Below are 18,660 nucleotides of genomic sequence, written 5' to 3'. Positions count from 1 at the left end.
CCATAATTCTTTTTCATGATTAAAACAATTTAAATCTACGGGCTGAGAAATTTTAGGTCAAAGGTCACCCCATAAAATTTCTATCCGAAAATTCCACTGAGACACTTTTTTTTTGTACAATTCAGAATGCGAAGTTATTGTTGTTGTTTTCATTTTGCAAAATGAGTAAAAGTTTCGTTTCATTTGAATTTTACAAAATGTTAACATAAAGCATTCCACAATTTTGGGTTGTGGCCAAATGTAATGTCAGTAAAACGACCGTCATCCAATTGGATTGGATGATTAAAATATACTTTGTTTGAAATTAATAGTCACTTTGATCAAATTTCCTGATTTTTCACTCACGTTTATGGGCTTTTTTGCAATTTTCTCACTTTTCCAGGTTTTCCCTGTCTTGCCCACCTTAAAGGAACTGCAAAGAAGGCATCGGCGGGTGGGTAAAAATTATTTGAAATACGTCACAGACATCACGTGATGCCATGATACAAAGACTCCTCATGGAGTGGAACTGTACATCTAGTCCTTGTTTTTTGCAAGATTGCAGCGCCAATCCGATGAAGTGGTATTTTTCGAAATAAAACGAACTAAGCTTCTTAGAATCACGCCTCTCCTCGGTCACGTGCGCCTGACGTATTTCAAATAATTTTTTCCCACCCGCCGATGCCTTCTTTACAGTCCCTTTAAGACCTTTTTAGACGATACAACTTTTAATCCATCTAGATGGGTCTTAAATTTGAGTCAGAAAACATTGGCCAGTGATAAATTTATAATTTGTTGATTCAACAAGTCCAACTTCTGTTCACACGTCACAACTAGTTTACTCAACTAAAAGTTTACTCATCTAAATGAGCCAAAATGTTCTATCGTCTGATAGGGCCTTGTGATGTTAAAGTAACAGGCGGCTCCATTATCACCCTAGCGTGCTGGCAAATCTTCTGGACACGAATTCTACCTTGCCAAAGGCGGGAACCAATCAGACCCAATGCACTAGGTCCCATTGGTTCCTGCCTTTGGTTTAACTAGCCTTTGCCAAGCTTAGCCAACGTGTAGCAGAAAAGGCATCTTTCAGGGGCATCAACGGGGCCGCCCTTTGCTTTAAGGCGAGGCAGACCGGCAGAAGTGACCCCTTTAGTAGACTTGCACCCCCACGGGATCTGCTGGGGCGGTAGTTACGCCATTGATATGAGCAGAAGTAAGATGAGACTAGAAGTAGAGAGCTCTAGCATTGGTAGTAGATCCTGGCACAAGTGAACAAATTTAAGGATTTTATGTCACTTCCATCGCGCCTACACTAGAGAGAGAAAAATTGGTCGAGTTCCAAAAAATTTCCTACCCCCTTCCCCTCAACCTAAAGCCGCGGAACAGGGACGCGGGTGCTTGAATCTAGTTCGGACGTCTACCGCCGCGAGAGTCTCAAGTTTTGAAGGGAAAATTCAGAAACCGCTACCAGAGGGCTGTGTTATCAAGAATATTCACTTTCGCCAAGTGAAGAATTTGGTTAGCTCAGTACTTCTAGTTTCATCTTACTTCTGGTATGAGCTATGACCAGACTTAAAATTTCTGAAAATATCTCTCCCATTTGAAATATCATGTATAATAGTGAATAGCTCAAATTGGGGCATGTACATTGAAGCCTTATACATATTTGAGAAAGTGGTTTGTTTGTATGTTTGTTCTTTATGCACAGTCACAATTAACTAATAAAGGTTTGGTTATTTGAAGCCAAATAATATTAGGTTAAATTTCGTTTGGTTATTTCAAGCCCAATATTATTAGGTAAGGTTTCGTTTGGTTATTTGAACCCCATAGTATTGGGTCAGATAAGTTTAGATTGGTTTATTTGAACCTCAATCGTATTAGGTGAGGTAAGGTAAGATTTCATTATTTCAACCACAATAGTATTAGGCCATGTAAGGTTTGGTTATTTGAACCTCAATAGTATAGGTCAGGTAAGGTTAGGTTTGGTTATTTGAACCTCAATAGTATAGGTCAGGTAAGGTTAGGTTTGGTTATTTGAACCTCAATAGTATAGGTCAGGTAAGGTTAGGTTTGGTTATTTGAACCCCAAGGTAAGATTTGGTTATTTGAACCCCAAGGTAAGATTAGGTTATTTGAACCCCAAGGTAAGGTTTGGTTATTTGAACCCCAATAGGTCAGGTGAAGATTGTTCATTTTAACCCCTATGTTTTAGGTGAGGTAAGGTTACGTTTGTTTAAAGGAACCCGTGAGATCAGTTCAGGTTTAGTTATTTGAACCCCAATTAGAATAATAGGGGAGGTAAGTTAAGTTGCCGATCTATTTGTTCTTTATAAGTAAGGCAAACTATAGGATTTAGAATTTTTCAAAAATCGAACTCTGCTATTTCTTAAAACGGCAGCTGCTATTTTCAACTAGGCCGTTGGGGTTTTGGAACTGCTCTTCAGAGTTACACCCTCGGTAACAGTAGGGGATTTTGTTAGAAATGGTTCCGTTGAGTTCCTCCATATTGGGTCCTTGAACTCTTAGCCGTTGATTAAACTTGATTTTATTGATTAAAAGTTGTAAACACTATGTTGCTAAAGAACTACATCAGGTGTATATTTCATACGGTTGGGGGTAAAGACTTGTGTTACGTGTCTATCAAAATAAATAGATGTAACATTGTTTTTGTATAATATCTTTTTTCTTTTCTTTTTGTCTACATTGATAGGAAATTCTTTAGGGTTTACAGTCCCTTCAAACAATAGAGCATCACCAGAAAGTTTAGCTAGTCTTGAAATAATAGAGAAGATACGAGCAATAAAAATTTCTAAGAAGACCGTACGTTAGACCTCTCCATGAAACAGCTGACTTTAGGTCAAGGGTTCCAACTAAAGTCCCCACACAACATTACGTCATGATCCGCTTCACAGATAGGCATAACTCCACTTGTAAGAAAACTCAATTTCTTGAGTCTTTAATATCGGACGCACTGTTTTCATTTTGGAAAGAAAAAAGTTATAGGTTACAGGCTATGCTGCCCGGAGTGGTCCAGCTATATATCAAGGGACTCAAAAGAGTTGCCTGTTTATGTCAACACTAAATAGTCTTTAAGCTCACCAGAAATATCTGCAAGCAATTTTTTGTAGGAAGGAAAGTTTTTGAAAACTTTCAAATTAAATAAAACGATGCGTAATTAGGTTTCATTTATAAAATTAGATTGCTACGGGTCTAGAATTGGACATTCGTTACAAACTTAATGGCTATTGGTTCGCGGTAGGACTGTTCACGAGCCGAGCTGAGCGAGCTTTTTAAAAGCTCGAGTAGAAAAACGGCGGCTTGGCTCGACTCGAGCTGGCTCGGTTAACATATATATATGTTTAACAAAAATTGCTACTACCAACGTAAGACTTGAGAACGACTAGAAATCCGCATGTTTAGGAATGTAGTGGCTCAGTAAAACCCGCTCGGTAAAAAGTGAAGAAATCGTTATATGCTCACGGTTAGAGGCGAGAGAAAGCAAATTTTCCCACGCTTTATTTCATGTAAAAATACAACGGAACGCTAAAGGTGGATAGAAGGACTTAAAGGGAAGCACGGGTTTCAGTGACCAAGCTCGCGAGTCGTAGTGGCTCGGCTTGGCTCGACATTGAAAAAGCTCGGTCGTTAATTAATCGAGCCGCCAAAGTGTCGGCTCGAACTGGGCTCACTCGTCACGAGCCCGAGCTGGCTGAAGCTCGTGAATAGTAATAGTTCGCGAGTTCAGCCTCGAAAACTTAACCAACCCGCTTCACTTCTAATGAACCTTCCCCTGGTGTTACTAATATCAACCATACAATTTGGCCCAGTTTGGTACCGAATTGTGACCGTGCATAAAGATAAAAAATACAAACAAACATGCCTTGTTTTCATATAAACATGCATATAAGATGTTGTTTCGAATGAAAAACAAATATTTTAAACCTGGCTAGCTATTGCATTTGACTGAACAGACTGAAATCGAATGATATACGGTTAAAACTCACCTTAAACGAAAATGGCGAAATCTCTGGTCTTTAAAATGCAACGTTTCAATTTATCTTGCTGCAACTCGATAAAAGCGAAGTAACAAACTTTTAAAAGTAATTCGGCGAGTATTTGCCAAAACATAAAGAAGAAGTGACTTATTCTCGAATTGGAAGGGCGCTTTCTTCAACTTTCTATTCGGGTAACAAACTTACTAAGGTTCTCGTGATTAGAGGAATCAAGGATGATTGAACGATTCTAAGTAACAATCTCTAAATGTACCACTACCGAGAACCCCAATGTTACACTACGGCGATGCCTTTAGCTTTGTCTAAGGAAAATAGGAAATTTGCCTTTGACAAAGGTAAATTCAGTAACCTAGTGAAGATCTGAGACTAGTGTTCGAGGGCTTCAATGAAAAAGGCCTAAGCTCAATTTAGAAATGAAAACGAAATTTCAACCGTGAGAGGAATATATTTAAAAGGTTAAAAAAAATTAACACTCAACCTTAAAAATGACCCATTTTTTGATGAAAAACCGGCTTTTATATTGATATCCACATTGCTTCTCCGATTGAGCGCAAACATAGGCAACACAAGAGGCAAACAGCGAACATTCTTCCGTTTTTATTTTTTTTAAATCTTTCCTCAAAAGTTTGGATTACTTCAAAGTGGTGGTCACGAATAATCGTGAAGTCACATCAGCTAGCGCCCGTCTTGATTTCGAACTTAACATTCCAAACCGATACCGCCCTCTCTCTCTCCATCCCCTTGATGATGAACAGAACAAAAATCCACAAAGTAAGATTAATTTATACAAAATTAAGTACAACTTTACTTCGGAATCACAGATGCGGAAACAAATGTAATATTATAATATTTTATTTGGGGGGTGGGGGTGCTTTAAAACTCTATTTCATTTTGATATTCCAAGAACATCTTTTGATATTAATATTTGGAATGGCTGTTTACATATAAATTAAACTATACTACATTGTATATAGCCCAAACATTGATCTTTAGAAGACAAAATGGAATTATCGAACGTATATAGTTTCATTTGTTAAAATTGGTCTGAGAAGTAAACTATTCAGGACCGATGTGAAATTAATTTACATGTGGGTTTGGTTTTGCATGTATTCTGTGAAGAGAAGTTAACTGGTCAGAATGAGCCGAAAGTCAAATACACATTTGAATAAACAGGTTAAGGTATTATAAATTATAATAGAAGCTAGTGTCATGGTGGTTACTAGATTAGTTAAAGTTTGAATTATAATCGGGTTATTGCTTCCGAGTTTCCATTAATTTTTGTGCGCTAGCACTTTCAGTGTGGCTAGCAAACAAATCAGCTATGGTATAATGTAACATTAAGAGTCATGATGGCAAACGAAGAGTATTGTTGAGGTGAAACGAGAGCATAGTGTCTACACGCCAACCCAGCTGTGAATCTAGCTTTGAACAGAGAGGGTATACAGGTGAGGAGCAGAAAATTGATTCTTAACCAATACATAAGGGACTACCTCGCCAAAATTTATCCTCTCATTTCCTGTTCTTTCCCTATTGGATGATTTCCTTGGATACAAGAAAAACCCTTATTGGATGAGAATTTCGTCTGCAATAGTGTAAATTCTCTATGCTTTGAATAATTCATTAATATTAACTTCTGAAATTGTTTATCAATAAAGAGCGATCCAAATCTACATAAATAAGTTAGTAGGTAGTCCTCATATTAACTCGGAGAGGTAATAATTTGGTTTTCCCAACTTGTTTTTAAAAACTATTGTTAATAATTTAATTTCAGCAATACCACTAATTGTACAAAAGAGCTATTGAACCTTAGAGGCAAAAATATTTATGGGTAACCATTCCTTTAATTATTAGTTTTCAGAGATTGGCCGATACCGATGCCATATCGGTATCGGTACCGATATTTGGCTTTAACCGATACATCGGTATCAGTTAAAAATGAACCGATATTTCTACCCGATATTTTTTAAAGAAGAATACTTATGTTGAGAGTAGATGGCACCATAAGACTTAAGACTTAATTTTTAACGAATCACAAGCCTAGAGAATTACAGCAGAGTGAGCAGATGTATAACTGGGGATTCTGTTACTCCAAAGAGAAGTCGCCTGAAACCTCAAAAAGTTGGCGTTTTTGAACAAGTTTACTCTTTAAACACTGCATTTTTACATACAATTAGTATTATTTCTTTGAATGCCTGACCTTCAAGTTGAACGCGTGTTAACACGGGGAAAAGTGTTTTTCTGTGATACGCATACAGTTTAGAAAATTTCCAAAAATATAAGAAATTCTCAAAATTGTTTTACATAGAATAGGAGAAGTATTTTGGGATGATCTAGTATTATATAACGTAAGCCTATGCTCCCACAGTGAGATAAAGGGGTCGAATGGGGTTAAGTTGAGTTTCTATTTTGCGCCCTCTCTACAACACAAAACGTACTAGTTTGAAAAATGTGTGGTAGTGTCGTACTGATTGCGAAACTACAGCCAACGGACGCTTTTTCTCTTATCAAGATTCTCACGAGAAGGCAGTTTGTAGTGCTCATTCGCGAGAACTCCAATGCCACTTGCCACGTGATATGCGATAACTAAGTTTTTCCTTTGTTCTTTACATTGTCAGTCTAAAAAGCGAGATCAGTTCATTTCTATTCTACGGTTTGAAGTATAAAAGAAATCTCGTGAATACGAGCTCCACACACAACCCTCACATACATAACTTATATAAAATATAATACGTTTGAGCATAAGTTTATAAGAAATGTTTCATAAGTATGACACTACCTATATTTCGTAATGATAAAGACTTACTGAGAGCTAGTTTGAGAACGACGCAAGAATTGACTATACTGTTTTGCAGTCCATCATCCTATTTAGTCTGCACTAAGCCTTGACAGCGCCTCACCAGGCGTCGTTTTACGAGAATCCTAGACGTTTCACATACGCCACTTCATGACAAGCTCTCACTAACCAGTGACAAACTTATGGTACATGTCTTATGAACTTTTGGTTTGGGAATATGATACGATATTTTTGGATTGGATACGTCATAGTAAAACCGTCTCTTTCAACCGATTTGATAAAGGAAGAAATGAACTCGATCAACAGAAGAAAGTTTATTTTCACTTGAACTGAGATTCCGGTAGTGAAATCAAATGTGTACTAGGTATTTCACATATGGGAGGCCTCCGAATAGTCGCAATTGCTTTGATAGGAGGCGTATTTAATGGAGTTCGTAATCCGAGTTCGATCAGTATCATATGACGTAGTTCTCCTTTTACAACAATTGCTTGGAAAGATGTTTCGAGGTCTGGATGAGTCAGTTTGTTACGATAAAAATTAAATAGGGAAGAAGACGAACGGCATTAATTTTCTATACGAACCCCGAAGTGAGATCTCTAGATATTTCCTCTAATGTTTTTTGCTTCGTTTCAGGAACGAAAATGTAGATGAAGACGGCAGCCAGTAAACAAAGACACGCGTAAATAATAAATAATATTGAGATTCCCAGACATTCTAAATTCAAAGGAATTAACGCATCAAAAATAATAATAATAATTGACATAATTTTAATTTAAATTGATTCCGTCTTTCCAAGGAGAGGATATGAAAAGTTTTCTATTTGTCGCATACTGCCGCCTCAATTCTATCAAGGTGTGGTGCCATTTTTATGGGTTATAGTATAGGTTGTATAATATTGCCCTATATTTCTACATAGATGGCGCTGTTTTCAGATTTCGCAAGCCATCAGAAATTCAGAATGGACTTCGTTTAGCTAGGATTCGTGGGCGAAAGAGTTTGACCAGCGGCGCCTCTAGCGAGGAACAGCGGCGAACTAAATTCCACAAGAACGGGATTTAAATAGAGGAGGCAGTGGTCTACTTGAAACATTTGACCAATTTTCAAGCGAACTGTACTTTTTTATACTTTCATCCTCCCATTGTCAACGAACCAACTATAGATTTACCCATTAATGAGAAAAAAGAAACGGTGATAAGCAAGTTGGATGCCCAGTAGACGCTGGTCGCTATGGAAACACTGCGACCACGAATCGCCGTCGGAAAAATTTCGCTTAAAACCAGCCAAGTACCTGCGTGAACCCCAAACTAGATATCGAAACTAAACTACACCCTTGGGCCCGGGCGCGGTCCCCCAAAACATAACGGGATACTTAAATAACCCAACAAATGAATTATTGAAGCCCTTGGTCCTTTTCAAGGAAAAAGACCAGTCTCTTTAAAGAGTGGCTAATCAAAGCATTCGAGTATCTCATTAAATGAAAGGGTTGTTCCCTTACCTATTCCGAAGCTGAACTGATATCCGCATATGTAAGTCATCAATGCGATGACGCTGAGCACTTTGATCCAGATAGGGTCGTCGCCGCTACCGCAACTCCCAAGGGTCTCGTTCTTATCGGCAGATGAACGATTGGGAAGCTTAGAACCGAGGGCTAAAGTCAACTCCGGATGGGAAAACGTGGAAGAATCGCTCTCGTTTAACGTGATAGTCCCGTGCTTTGAAAAATTGCTCAATTTTAAATCCAATGCCTGAATTAATTAATTGAACGGTAACCCGAGAATCTAGCAAATTGCTCACGGGAGTATTATCCTAAATAAAGTATCGTTACCCGTGGGTCAACAACAATCTCTGGTCCGATATTGACTACCGTTTCCTCCGGGCTAATGGTCAAGGGTTTATTGGTGGTGGTCACAATTCCTAGGGCCAAGATTGAAACGCACATGACAGTGGCTCCACTGCAAAGAAATGACCTTCGACCATAACGGTCAACTAAGGCCAAGGCAATGGCGGCCGTTATCACTTTGACGGCGCCCAAACTGACGCTGACCAAGGTGGATAAGCTATTCGAACAGAAACCAAATTGTTGGAAAATAATGGGAGCATAGTATAGAATGTTGCTGTTGCCTGTAAACTGTATCAAGCGTATGAGTTCAGTTCAATAGAGAATTGAAATCTAATAATCTATACTTGTTGTAACAGAACGAGAGCGATTCCAATCATCATGCGATACCTCATACCGTCCAAACTGCTGAAGATATCGCTAAGTTTAGAACTCTATAAACAAAATAACAGGCGAAAAATTTTAACTTTGGGTGGGATTAATATTGAACCAAAATAATCAAAATTTCTAACTTTAGATTCTCGAATAGCGAATTTGATTTCAGCAATGACTGAATACGGATCGGAATTTTGGTAGAGACGTTCGATCGTTTCCGCAGCCTGCAAAATGAAACCAATTCCATCACTTATATTTCCCCACTCTAAGATTAATTTCTTTATAGCCTACTTTTTCATCTTTTCCTTTTAGAATCAAAAAGTGAGGGCTTGGTGGCAAGAACGCCACTCCTAGTAACTGGACAATGGCTGGGATGGCCGCTACTCCAAACATATAACGCCTAAAAGTTTTTTATCTTTAGAAACAAAAAGTAGTAGTCGCGTCGGATCAATTACCAGCCATCTTCGTAAGAAATGAAGATGTAACCAAAAACGTAAGCCAGAAGAAACCCAATGGTGATTCCAAATTCGTTCAGGGATACTAAGAGCCCTCTCCATCTCTAAACAAAAATGCAATATGCCTCTAGGTTTAAGTGATTTCCGAAACGAGAGGAGGAAACCACTCGTCAGATTAGGGAAGCCAAGTAAAGTTAAATCATTCCAAGTCAGTTGACAAGATTTGTCTTTCCCCCAAGTGGTTTCACCTTAAAAAACGTTTGGTTAATCCATACCGGCGGAGAAATCTCGGATATGTAAGTGCACTCGGCAGCCGTAGAAAGAGCTACTCCAAAGCCAACAACAATGCGACCCACCAGAACCATGGTCAAATCAACAGCGAAAACCAGAACGGCGGTCCCGGCTAAAAACAGGACGCTAGTGAAGAGAATTGAGGCACGCCGACCGAAATAGTCCACGAAGGATCCGGCGACGAGGGAGGACAAAAACGCGCCCAACAAGACACTCGACGTCACCACTTCCTGCATCAGACTACTCAAACCGAACTGGACACTGATATGAAGCATGGCCGCGGATATGATACCTTCAAATCGTTACACGCGACAAAATGGAAGTCATAGAAACAGGGAAAGTAGGCAAGTGCAACCACAGACAGAGCTATATCATAATTTGATATACGATCACACAAATTTTCTCTACGCATGTTAAGTTGGGTTCAATGTGGCTAATATTATGAGCCCAACCCTTAGGCCATCTTGCTTAGAATCCATAACACCAGAAGTATATAATACTTCTCTTAGAGAGAAGTGTACAACAAAGTGGGGTAATTGTAACATGATTCTTACCAACATCAGAAGAACATTTGGAGCAAGGTTACTAAACCGAATCACATAGGCGATAAATACTTTCCTCATCATTACTCTATTGCGTTTAATTATTTGGCAAGACGCGCTTGTTGATTTTTGTCCCACCCCAAGACCAGGTTTGTGGGTTGATTTCTGGGGATTTAGTGCCAAGCAATTACAGAATTCACCCGTGCACGGTGCAATGCCCATCTGAAGTTTGATGACACGGAAATCAAACAAAAAGATGAGCCTGGGAAGAATGACGTCACATAACTAAAGTATTAAGAGGATACAGAGTGTCACCTTTCTTCTATTATCCACATTAAAAAGGGTCTATAAAGGGGGTCGGCGGACGTTGAATATTTTTTTCGGAAAACGTCGTTCTTGACATCACAACTCCCCCCCCCGGGTGGGTAAGCATTACGAAAGTATTTAATTCTTTGCGGGAATATATTGTTAAGGCATTTTCCTTTTTTGTATTATTCAGTCTTATCCGGCAGGTGATATAATTGGGCCAATCATAGCGCCTTTGCTATTGCTACTGTCGACGGTTCTAGCAAACGAAGCACTAGTCTCGAACTCTCGGGAGTGGGGAAACGCCGGAGCGGCGCAGCCTCTGAATGATTATTTTCCAAAAAAAAAAAAAAAATTCAACGGTCCAACGACAACTTTACAGTCCATTTAATTAATACATAACCATGACTCAACGTCTGAGGGCCTATTCTGTAAGCTTCGAAAGGGAGTTTTCGATGAACATCTCTCTCGATCTCGAAAATCAACGAGATTTTAAACACTGAAAATCAGTAATTCTTTCGTATCTTGTCAGCACGCACAAAGCTACGTCATAGTTTACCGCTAGGCCCGTGATGAGCAACCGAAGCTGGAACAGAATATATATAGAATAAGCTGCCTTCTAAGACACGCTGAGATAGGGAGTTGCCTATCCTCTAAGCGTGGAAACGGATTTCCTCACGTGCATCCCTTTATCCATGGTTTTATAAGATAGCATTATAGCAGTGAAGACGTCCTCACTGAGGATAGATAACTCCTTATATCCGACGGCAGCTGTATATACTATGTTCCAGATTCGGTTGTCAGCTTGCGTAAAGCTAGGTCTCTATGTAACGTATCTTTGTTCGTACTGACAAGGGACGAAAGAAATATCCATGTTCAGGGTCTAAAATCTCGAGATTTAAATCCTGAAAATGAGTGTTTAAATCGTCTCCTGTCAGCACGCCCAAAGCTGCGTTACCTAGAGACCTAGCTTTACGCGTGCTGACAACCGAATCTGGAACCGAGTATACAGGGTGTTTCTGAAAAGTCCATCACAAATTAAGGGGCGTGTTTATGGGACCAAACTGAGCGGAAAGTACCAAAGAACATGGGGTGTACAACATTTTGTTACGGAGATATGGCCTTCCAAACATTCGCCCCTAAAACAAGGAAATATCCAAAAATGAGGAGTAACACTTAAGACCGACTAACCAGCTTGTTTAAAATTACTAGACAATTTCAATAGCCTTTAATCGAACAATTGATTTCTACCTTTACTAATCAGAAGCGTATAAATGAGTAGAAGTATGCCTACGGTGGTAATGTAAAATTAATCCCAAGTGACATGATGTTTCAAGATCTTCCCAGCACCAAGTAAAATGGTTCTGATTGAAGGGACTTTTATTAGCACAGCGTAAACAACGTTATTTTCAGGAATTAGTCCAAATGTCCACGGGCGGCATTACAAAAACGAGGCAGTCTTTCGAATGATACTTGGACATGTTGGAAGATCCCTGGCTTGTTCCTGTTATCTCAACCCGTAAAAAGCTACGCAAATCTTCATCATCACGGACAACACTCTTGTACGTTAGGTATGACCTTGAGAAAACCTAAAAGGACATCTCGAATGTATTTGAAAAACCCATCTCCAATTAAGGGGCGTGTTGTTTGTTTCCAACAGAGTAAACTCGCCCAGAGAACAATTACAATGCAGAGCCACGTTTCGGCGTTAATGGCCCACAAAGGTGGTCCCAAAAACAAGAACAAACTTTAATTTGTTTCGTTCAGTAAGTGTTTCATGTGTCATAGATAAAACGCCATGATTAATGCACGAAGAAAATGAATTTATTGACAAGTTTTAACATTTAATTGCAACTAGTTACAAAAATTGTTCAAAGTGTTCACCACCCGCGTTAAGGCACACATTAGCACGTCTTACAAATGATTCCCTTACACGTTGAAAAATGCCTGGAGTTTCGCGAATTGTTTGACAGCCGTGAATTATTCGTCGACGTAGCTCTTCAACACAAGGGTTCAGATCGGGTGATCGAGCAGGCCACTCCACAGGTCCACCTCGACCTAACCACCGCAAAGGGAAGGTCGCGTTAAGATAATTTCGGACCGCGATGCTGAAATGTGGTGGTGCACCATCGTGCATGAACCACATTCTGTTTACCAAACCTAAGGGTACGTCTTCGAGTAGTTCCGGTAAATCGTCCCGTAAGAACTGCAAGTAAGCCACACCGTTTAACCTGGGCTCTAGGAAATATGGCCCAATTAAATTGTCACCCACAATACCACACCACACGTTTAAACTGAATTGTACTTGGTGACTTCTAACGCAAGTTGCGTGGGGGTTTAGCTGGGACCATTGATGTTTATTATGTAAGTTAATAATACCATCCCGTGAAAAGTTAGCTTCGTCAGTAACCAACAAATCCCGTGGGAAATCGATATCGTTTACTTTAGCCAGAAACCACTGACAAAACGCCGTGCGTCGTGGGTAGTCCGCTGGATTCAAACCTTGAACTTTTTGAACATGGAAAGGATGAAACCGGTGGCTTCTGAGGATTTTCCACACGAGCGTGTGGTTTACGCCTAATCGGCGACCAACTTGGCGGGTACTTGATTCAGGCTCGTCCTCGAAAATGGTGAGAACTTCGTCTTCTACGGCCTCTGGGATGGCTCTCGCTCTAGGTTGAGGTCCAGCCGGTTGGATTCGTCCATCTTGCCTCAAACGTCTGTCCACAGCCTCGAACGTCAGTCGATTTGGTAGTCGCCTCTGCGGAAATCTTTCCTGATACAAGCGTACAGCTGCAGCGGCATTCCCCTCGGCTAGTCCATACATTAGGTGCATATCCGCATATTCGGCATTTGTGAAGAAAGGCATTGTAACAGACTTCGTTGAATTATGAGTTTAATAAAACAAACACATGTACGTGAAACCTCTTTTATTCCTTTCTTAAAAAACATAGTGCTCTGTTTTAGTGCTCTGTTTTTTAAGAATAGGCGAAGTTCTCACTATTTTCGAGGACGATCCAAAAACAAGCAGCCGCCAATTGGTTTGCTGATTAAGAAAAAACCACACGCAACTTGCGATAGAATTCACAAAGTACAATTCAGCTTAAACGTGTGGTGTAGTATTGTGGGTGACAATTTAATTGGGCCATATTTCCTAGAGCCCAGGTTAAACGGTGTGGCTTACTTGTAGTTCTTACGGGACGATTTACCAGAACTACTCGAAGACGTACCCTTAGGTTTAATAAACAGAATGTGGTTCATGCACGATGGTGCACCACCACATTTCAGCATCGCGGTCCGAAAACTTGTCAATAACATTTTCTTTGTGCATTAATCATGGCGTTTTATCTATGACACATGAAACACTTACTGAACGAAACAAATTAAAGTTTGTTCTTTTGTTTGGGACCACCTTTGTGGGCCATTAACGCCGAAACGTGGCTCTGCATTGTAATTGTTCTCTGGGCGAGTTTACTCTGTTGGAAACAAACAACACGCCCCTTAATTGGAGATGGGTTTTTCAAATACATTCGAGATGTCCTTTTAGGTTTTCTCAAGGTCATACCTAACGTACAAGAGTGTTGTCCGTGATGATAAAGATTTGCGTAGCTTTTTACGGTTTGAGATAACAGGAACAAGCCAGGGATCTTCCAACATGTCCAAGTATCATTCGAAAGACTGCCTCGTTTTTGTAATGCCGCCCGTGGACATTTGGACTAATTCCTGAAAATAACGTTGTTTACGCTGTGCTAATAAAAGTCCCTTCAATCAGAACCATTTTACTTGGTGCTGGGAAGATCTTGAAACATCATGTCACTTGGGATTAATTTTACATTACCACCGTAGGCATACTTCTACTCATTTATACGCTTCTGATTAGTAAAGGTAGAAATCAATTGTTCGATTAAAGGCTATTGAAATTGTCTAGTAATTTTAAACAAGCTGGTTAGTCGGTCTTAAGTGTTACTCCTCATTTTTGGATATTTCCTTGTTTTAGGGGCGAATGTTTGGAAGGCCATATCTCCGTAACAAAATGTTGTACACCCCATGTTCTTTGGTACTTTCCGCTCAGTTTGGTCCCATAAACACGCCCCTTAATTTGTGATGGACTTTTCAGAAACACCCTGTATACAGAATAAGTTGCCTTCCGAGAGAGGGAGCTGCCTATCCTATAGCAACAAATTTCCTCGCGTGCGTTACCCAATGAAACATAACTAAATCGTCACTTACAGTTGGACTAAGAGCCTCTAAATGCGTGCCTGTTTTTGTTATTATCAAGTTTTATCAACAGAATAAATTTCCCCCTTTTCCAAAATTTACTTAATTAAATATTGCTTGTTTATTGTCAACTTTTCAACAATATTGTTATCATAATTACTTTCTACACTAAAAAGAGGCGCACTTTTAGCCACTTGTGTTGGAATGGTCTGAAAATACAAAGCACCATTTAAAAGCACACTATGCTAGATAGTCGTTGGATTCGCGGGAAATTAACTGTTAAATTCCAGACAGGTATTATAATAATTCTTCAGGTATTTATTTGCGATAATCTCACATTGGGATTAGCAAGACAAAAAGTAGGCTTATAAGGGTTTTGAAAAATCATAGAAACCTTAATTTGATCATACAAAGCAACTGGCGTAGGAAAATCGTCCTATTAAGGCCACATGTTAATAATTAGGACAGATTGTAAAGCAAAACGAGTAGTCCCAAGGGCTGGACCAAAATAGTAGCCACATCGTTTTCTATTTAATTAGCACAAATGAAAAGAGAATAAAATAAGACCAAAAGGCAGTAATTCTTAAGTATCCGACCCCACAAATAAATAGAGTTCTCCCCCATTCCGACCCTTCAGATATAAACTAAAGGAAGAAAACTCGAGATTTCTGTCAAACCCTTTTAGTACAACTTATATCAATACATAGTTTTCACACTAAGAGGATTGATACCATTTAAACCAGGAGTAGAGGCTACTTGATACTGCACTTTGTCTGCCAAGTAACTTGGCCTCCTGGTGTAAATGGTATCAATTTTCCTAGTCTGAAACTATGTATAATGCAATTTGGTCAAATTAGGTAAAGAATTGTGATTGTGCAAAGAGAACAAAAAAGAAACTTTCCCAAATATGTAAAAGCTGACGATATTACCTATATCATATCCGAACAAGATTCCACCCAAGGATGAGATGACTGAGGCCAAAACAACCAAGGCATTCATTTTTTGCAATTTCACTATCCTAGACGCGTCAACTTCCCTTCCGGGGCCAAGGGTCACGACGGAGTTCTTCCTATCAACTAACATGTCTATCGACTCGATTGAAGCGAAGTAAAGGGGGTTGAATTTAATCACAACGTCTACAAATTCAAAGGTTAATCAAAAATGGTTTTGCAGCCTGAGACTGAATTTGTTCCTTTACTTATATTTCAAGGGAAAGTCACACTTCGTACGTTGTAGGGTGAAAACTCGTTTTACTTGAGCTGAAATTATTTATGTGTCATTCTAACAATGACTTGCCTTGTAAACTGTCTTTGGAAGCACTCCTTAAATAAAACCGTGACTTTTGGTCAAAACTATCGGGTGTATTTTTCTTGACTCTCAAAATGTCTGACACGGTAAGAAAATTATTCTTAAAGAATTCGGTAAGAAAACTGTGTAGATTTAAAATTTCATGAGAATAAAATAGACACTAGAATTTTGGTTTGATTAAATGTTAAGCCATTATGAATAAACCATGCCCTTCATGGGTTCAAAGTCTGCGTCTTTTAAATTCTTTGAATTTTCTATTCTTTTTTTTTTTTTTTTTTTTGGAATAAGCCCGATAGATAACTTTGCTTAATTTTATTTTTTGTGTATTTACGAGCGCGATAAACAATCAATTTAGGTTAAAATCAGTCACACTAAGACGATCTCAAATTTAAAGTTTCAAGGTCAGAATGTAAATAAAAAATTTTAAATGTTAACAAAATAAGTATTAATGACATTACCCGTAATTTAATCCTCATTTCAATACTGCCAAAAATAATTTATGATTAGAATGTACACTGCACGTCCGTCAACCACAATTAATTACTTTTTATAATTACGTAACTACAAACATAACTAAACGTACGAGACTTGAAAAGCAAAAAGGCCCTAACTTTAGTTACGTTGTTTTGTATTTGTTATGACTTTCATCGTTTCTTTTCTGGAAATTGAAGATTAATTAATAAACTGTAAACTAAATTTACTCTCGAAAGAATAAGGATTCGTGGTTTTGATTGTTTTCACACTTTTCGAGCGTCGTGTACGATGTTTGTATAAGAGAGAAGAAAGCGTTCATACACTATGACCAGAAATTAAAAGCAGCAGTTGTGATATCAGGCGTCGCAAGTTTCGCAACACCAACGTAAAAGTGTACTCGAGAGATAGGTACCGAGGGTTTCTTGCGCGACGAAACTGTTGTTTTATACTCTTAAGCTAGCTATTAATTATGAATTATCAGTGATTTTCGTTAAAGAGATGACTAATTTAGTAATTTGTTATAAATGGGAAGCGAAAATTGTATTCGAAGAACTTAATTGTACTGATTTGAAATAAAATTTCAAGACTATCGGAATTGGAAAATGATTATTCTTATATAACTTCAAGCCAATACATGAAAACTTTTGTGGTAAAAGCCCCTGAATTCACGGAATGTGAATTGGCTTGAAATTATAGGAAAAATCAAATAGACCCCATGCTCACGAAATTCCCACGGCATAAAATTTTGTATGATAAGCAGATGGAAAGCTTTGAACAAGGTAAAAGAGCGAAAGAGAAATAGTTGTAGACAACTAAGAAAAGAGCGCGCATGCACTGTTTTCATGGTTTAGACGAAACACCTGCGTTGGCAGTACTGGTTTATGAGCATTCACGTGTTGCAACAGATGTGGAAAAATCATAACCTTGCTAAACAACATATACCGAAGAACAAAAGAAAGGTTTTATATTTATTTAGAAATAGGGTCGTGAAGCCGCCAGGGCTTGGGTAGAACTTCCTCCATAATACAAAATAGTAGTGACAAAGTATAGGATAGCGGAATATTACAAAGCGGGAGAGAGGGATTATATACAAATTCAAGACGAGCAAATACTGACAAAAAGAAGAAGAAAAACAAGATGATCAAGCCCGTAATTAAGCCACATCTGACACGTACTCACGCTATCCCTACCACAATAAATATATTTCATCATATCAATCATTTTTCAATAGCTGCTTGGCCAACGCCCGTTACTAATTTAATTACTAATACTACTACTACTACTACTACTACTACTACTAAAAAGTCCTAGGCCGTTGCGCGTCCATCGGTAATCTAGCTTAAATACCAGCCGTCGGTAATACGGCTAAATTACCAGCCGTCGGTAATACGGCTAAATTACCAGTCGTCGGTAATCTAGCTTAATTACCAGTCGTCGGTAATCTAGCTTAATTACCAGTCGTCGGTAATCTAGCTTAATTACCAGTCGTCGGTAATACGGCTAAATTACCAGTCGTCGGTAATCTAGCTTAATTACCAGTCGTCGGTAATCTAGCTTAATTACCAGTCGTCGGTAATCTAGCTTAATTACCAGTCGTCGGTAATCTAGCTTAATTACCGGTCGTCGGTAATCTAGCTTAATTACCGGTCGTCGGTAATATAGCTTAATTACCGGTCGTCGGTAATCTAGCTTAATTACCGGTCGTCGGTAATCTAGCTTAATTACCGGTCGTCGGTAATCTAGCTTAATTACCGGTCGTCGGTAATCTAGCTTAATTACCGGTCCTCGGTAATATAGCTTAATTACCGGTCGTCGTTAATCTAGCTTAATTACCGGTCGTCGGTAATCTAGCTTAATTACCAGTCGTCGGTAATCTAGCTTAATTACCAGTCGTCGGTAACCTAGCTTAATTACCAGTCGTCGGTAATCTAGCTTAATTACCGGTCGTCGGCAATCTAGCTTAATTACCGGTCGTCGGTAATATAGCTTAATTACCGGTCGTCGGTAATCTAGCTTAATTACCGGTCGTCGGTAATCTAGCTTAATTACCGGTCGTCGGTAATATAGC

The 18,660-nt window shown here is 38.9% G+C and overlaps 1 protein-coding gene and 2 long non-coding RNA genes across 8 annotated transcripts; 1 reads left to right on the top strand and 2 right to left on the bottom strand.

Moving 5' to 3' along the window:
* Nucleotides 1–7,153: 7,153 nt before the first annotated feature.
* LOC149717062 (solute carrier family 2, facilitated glucose transporter member 10-like) lies at nt 7,154–17,932 on the bottom strand. Of its 6 annotated transcripts, none has more exons than XM_089834761.1 (12): nt 16,009–17,925; nt 15,740–15,946; nt 9,729–10,036; nt 9,454–9,557; nt 9,290–9,398; nt 9,136–9,222; nt 8,971–9,057; nt 8,612–8,914; nt 8,282–8,531; nt 7,952–8,074; nt 7,368–7,500; nt 7,156–7,294 (listed from the first exon to the last, which is right to left on the bottom strand). In XM_089834761.1, exons 2-12 carry the CDS (start codon nt 15,891–15,893, stop codon nt 7,156–7,158), a joined length of 1,797 nt encoding a protein of 598 aa, XP_089690887.1. In that variant the 5' UTR covers nt 15,894–15,946; nt 16,009–17,925. The 6 variants fall into 6 exon arrangements, with proteins under 6 accessions (XP_089690903.1, XP_089690887.1, XP_089690886.1 ...); XM_089834760.1 differs by having other exon boundaries at nt 15,740–16,601; nt 16,663–17,925; XM_089834763.1 differs by having other exon boundaries at nt 8,282–8,498; nt 15,740–17,929.
* LOC149717064 (uncharacterized) lies at nt 7,167–7,958 on the top strand. Its single transcript, XR_016365674.1, has 3 exons — nt 7,167–7,292; nt 7,420–7,638; nt 7,703–7,958. It is a non-coding gene; the product is annotated as an uncharacterized LOC149717064 (long non-coding RNA).
* Nucleotides 13,741–14,781, bottom strand: LOC149717063 (uncharacterized). The gene is made up of 3 exons (XR_016365687.1): nt 14,376–14,781; nt 14,158–14,315; nt 13,741–14,068 (listed from the first exon to the last, which is right to left on the bottom strand). It is a non-coding gene; the product is annotated as an uncharacterized LOC149717063 (long non-coding RNA).
* Nucleotides 17,933–18,660: the final 728 nt, after the last annotated feature.

This window comes from Phalangium opilio, unplaced genomic scaffold (assembly GCF_054372755.1).
Source record: "Phalangium opilio isolate 3A_F unplaced genomic scaffold, DU_Popi_V2 ptg000003l_1, whole genome shotgun sequence".
Taxonomy (NCBI): Eukaryota; Metazoa; Arthropoda; class Arachnida; order Opiliones; family Phalangiidae; genus Phalangium; species Phalangium opilio.
The sequence above is the reverse complement of the archived record's forward strand: the minus strand, read 5'-3'. Positions and strand labels throughout refer to the sequence as shown.

What these genes read in the sequence shown, in the direction of transcription:
- LOC149717062 (XM_089834761.1), bottom strand. Translation starts at nt 15,893, where the DNA reads ATGTTAGTTGATAGGAAGAACTCCGTCGTGACCCTTGGCCCCGGAAGG. An exon ending in TAAAAGGAAAAGATGAAAAA is followed by an intron (nt 9,223 to 9,289) that starts GTAGGCTATAAA and finishes TTCATTTTGCAG; the next exon opens with GCTGCGGAAACGATCGAACG. An exon ending in AGATTGTTGTTGACCCACGG is followed by an intron (nt 8,532 to 8,611) that starts GTAACGATACTT and finishes TAATTAATTCAG; the next exon opens with GCATTGGATTTAAAATTGAG.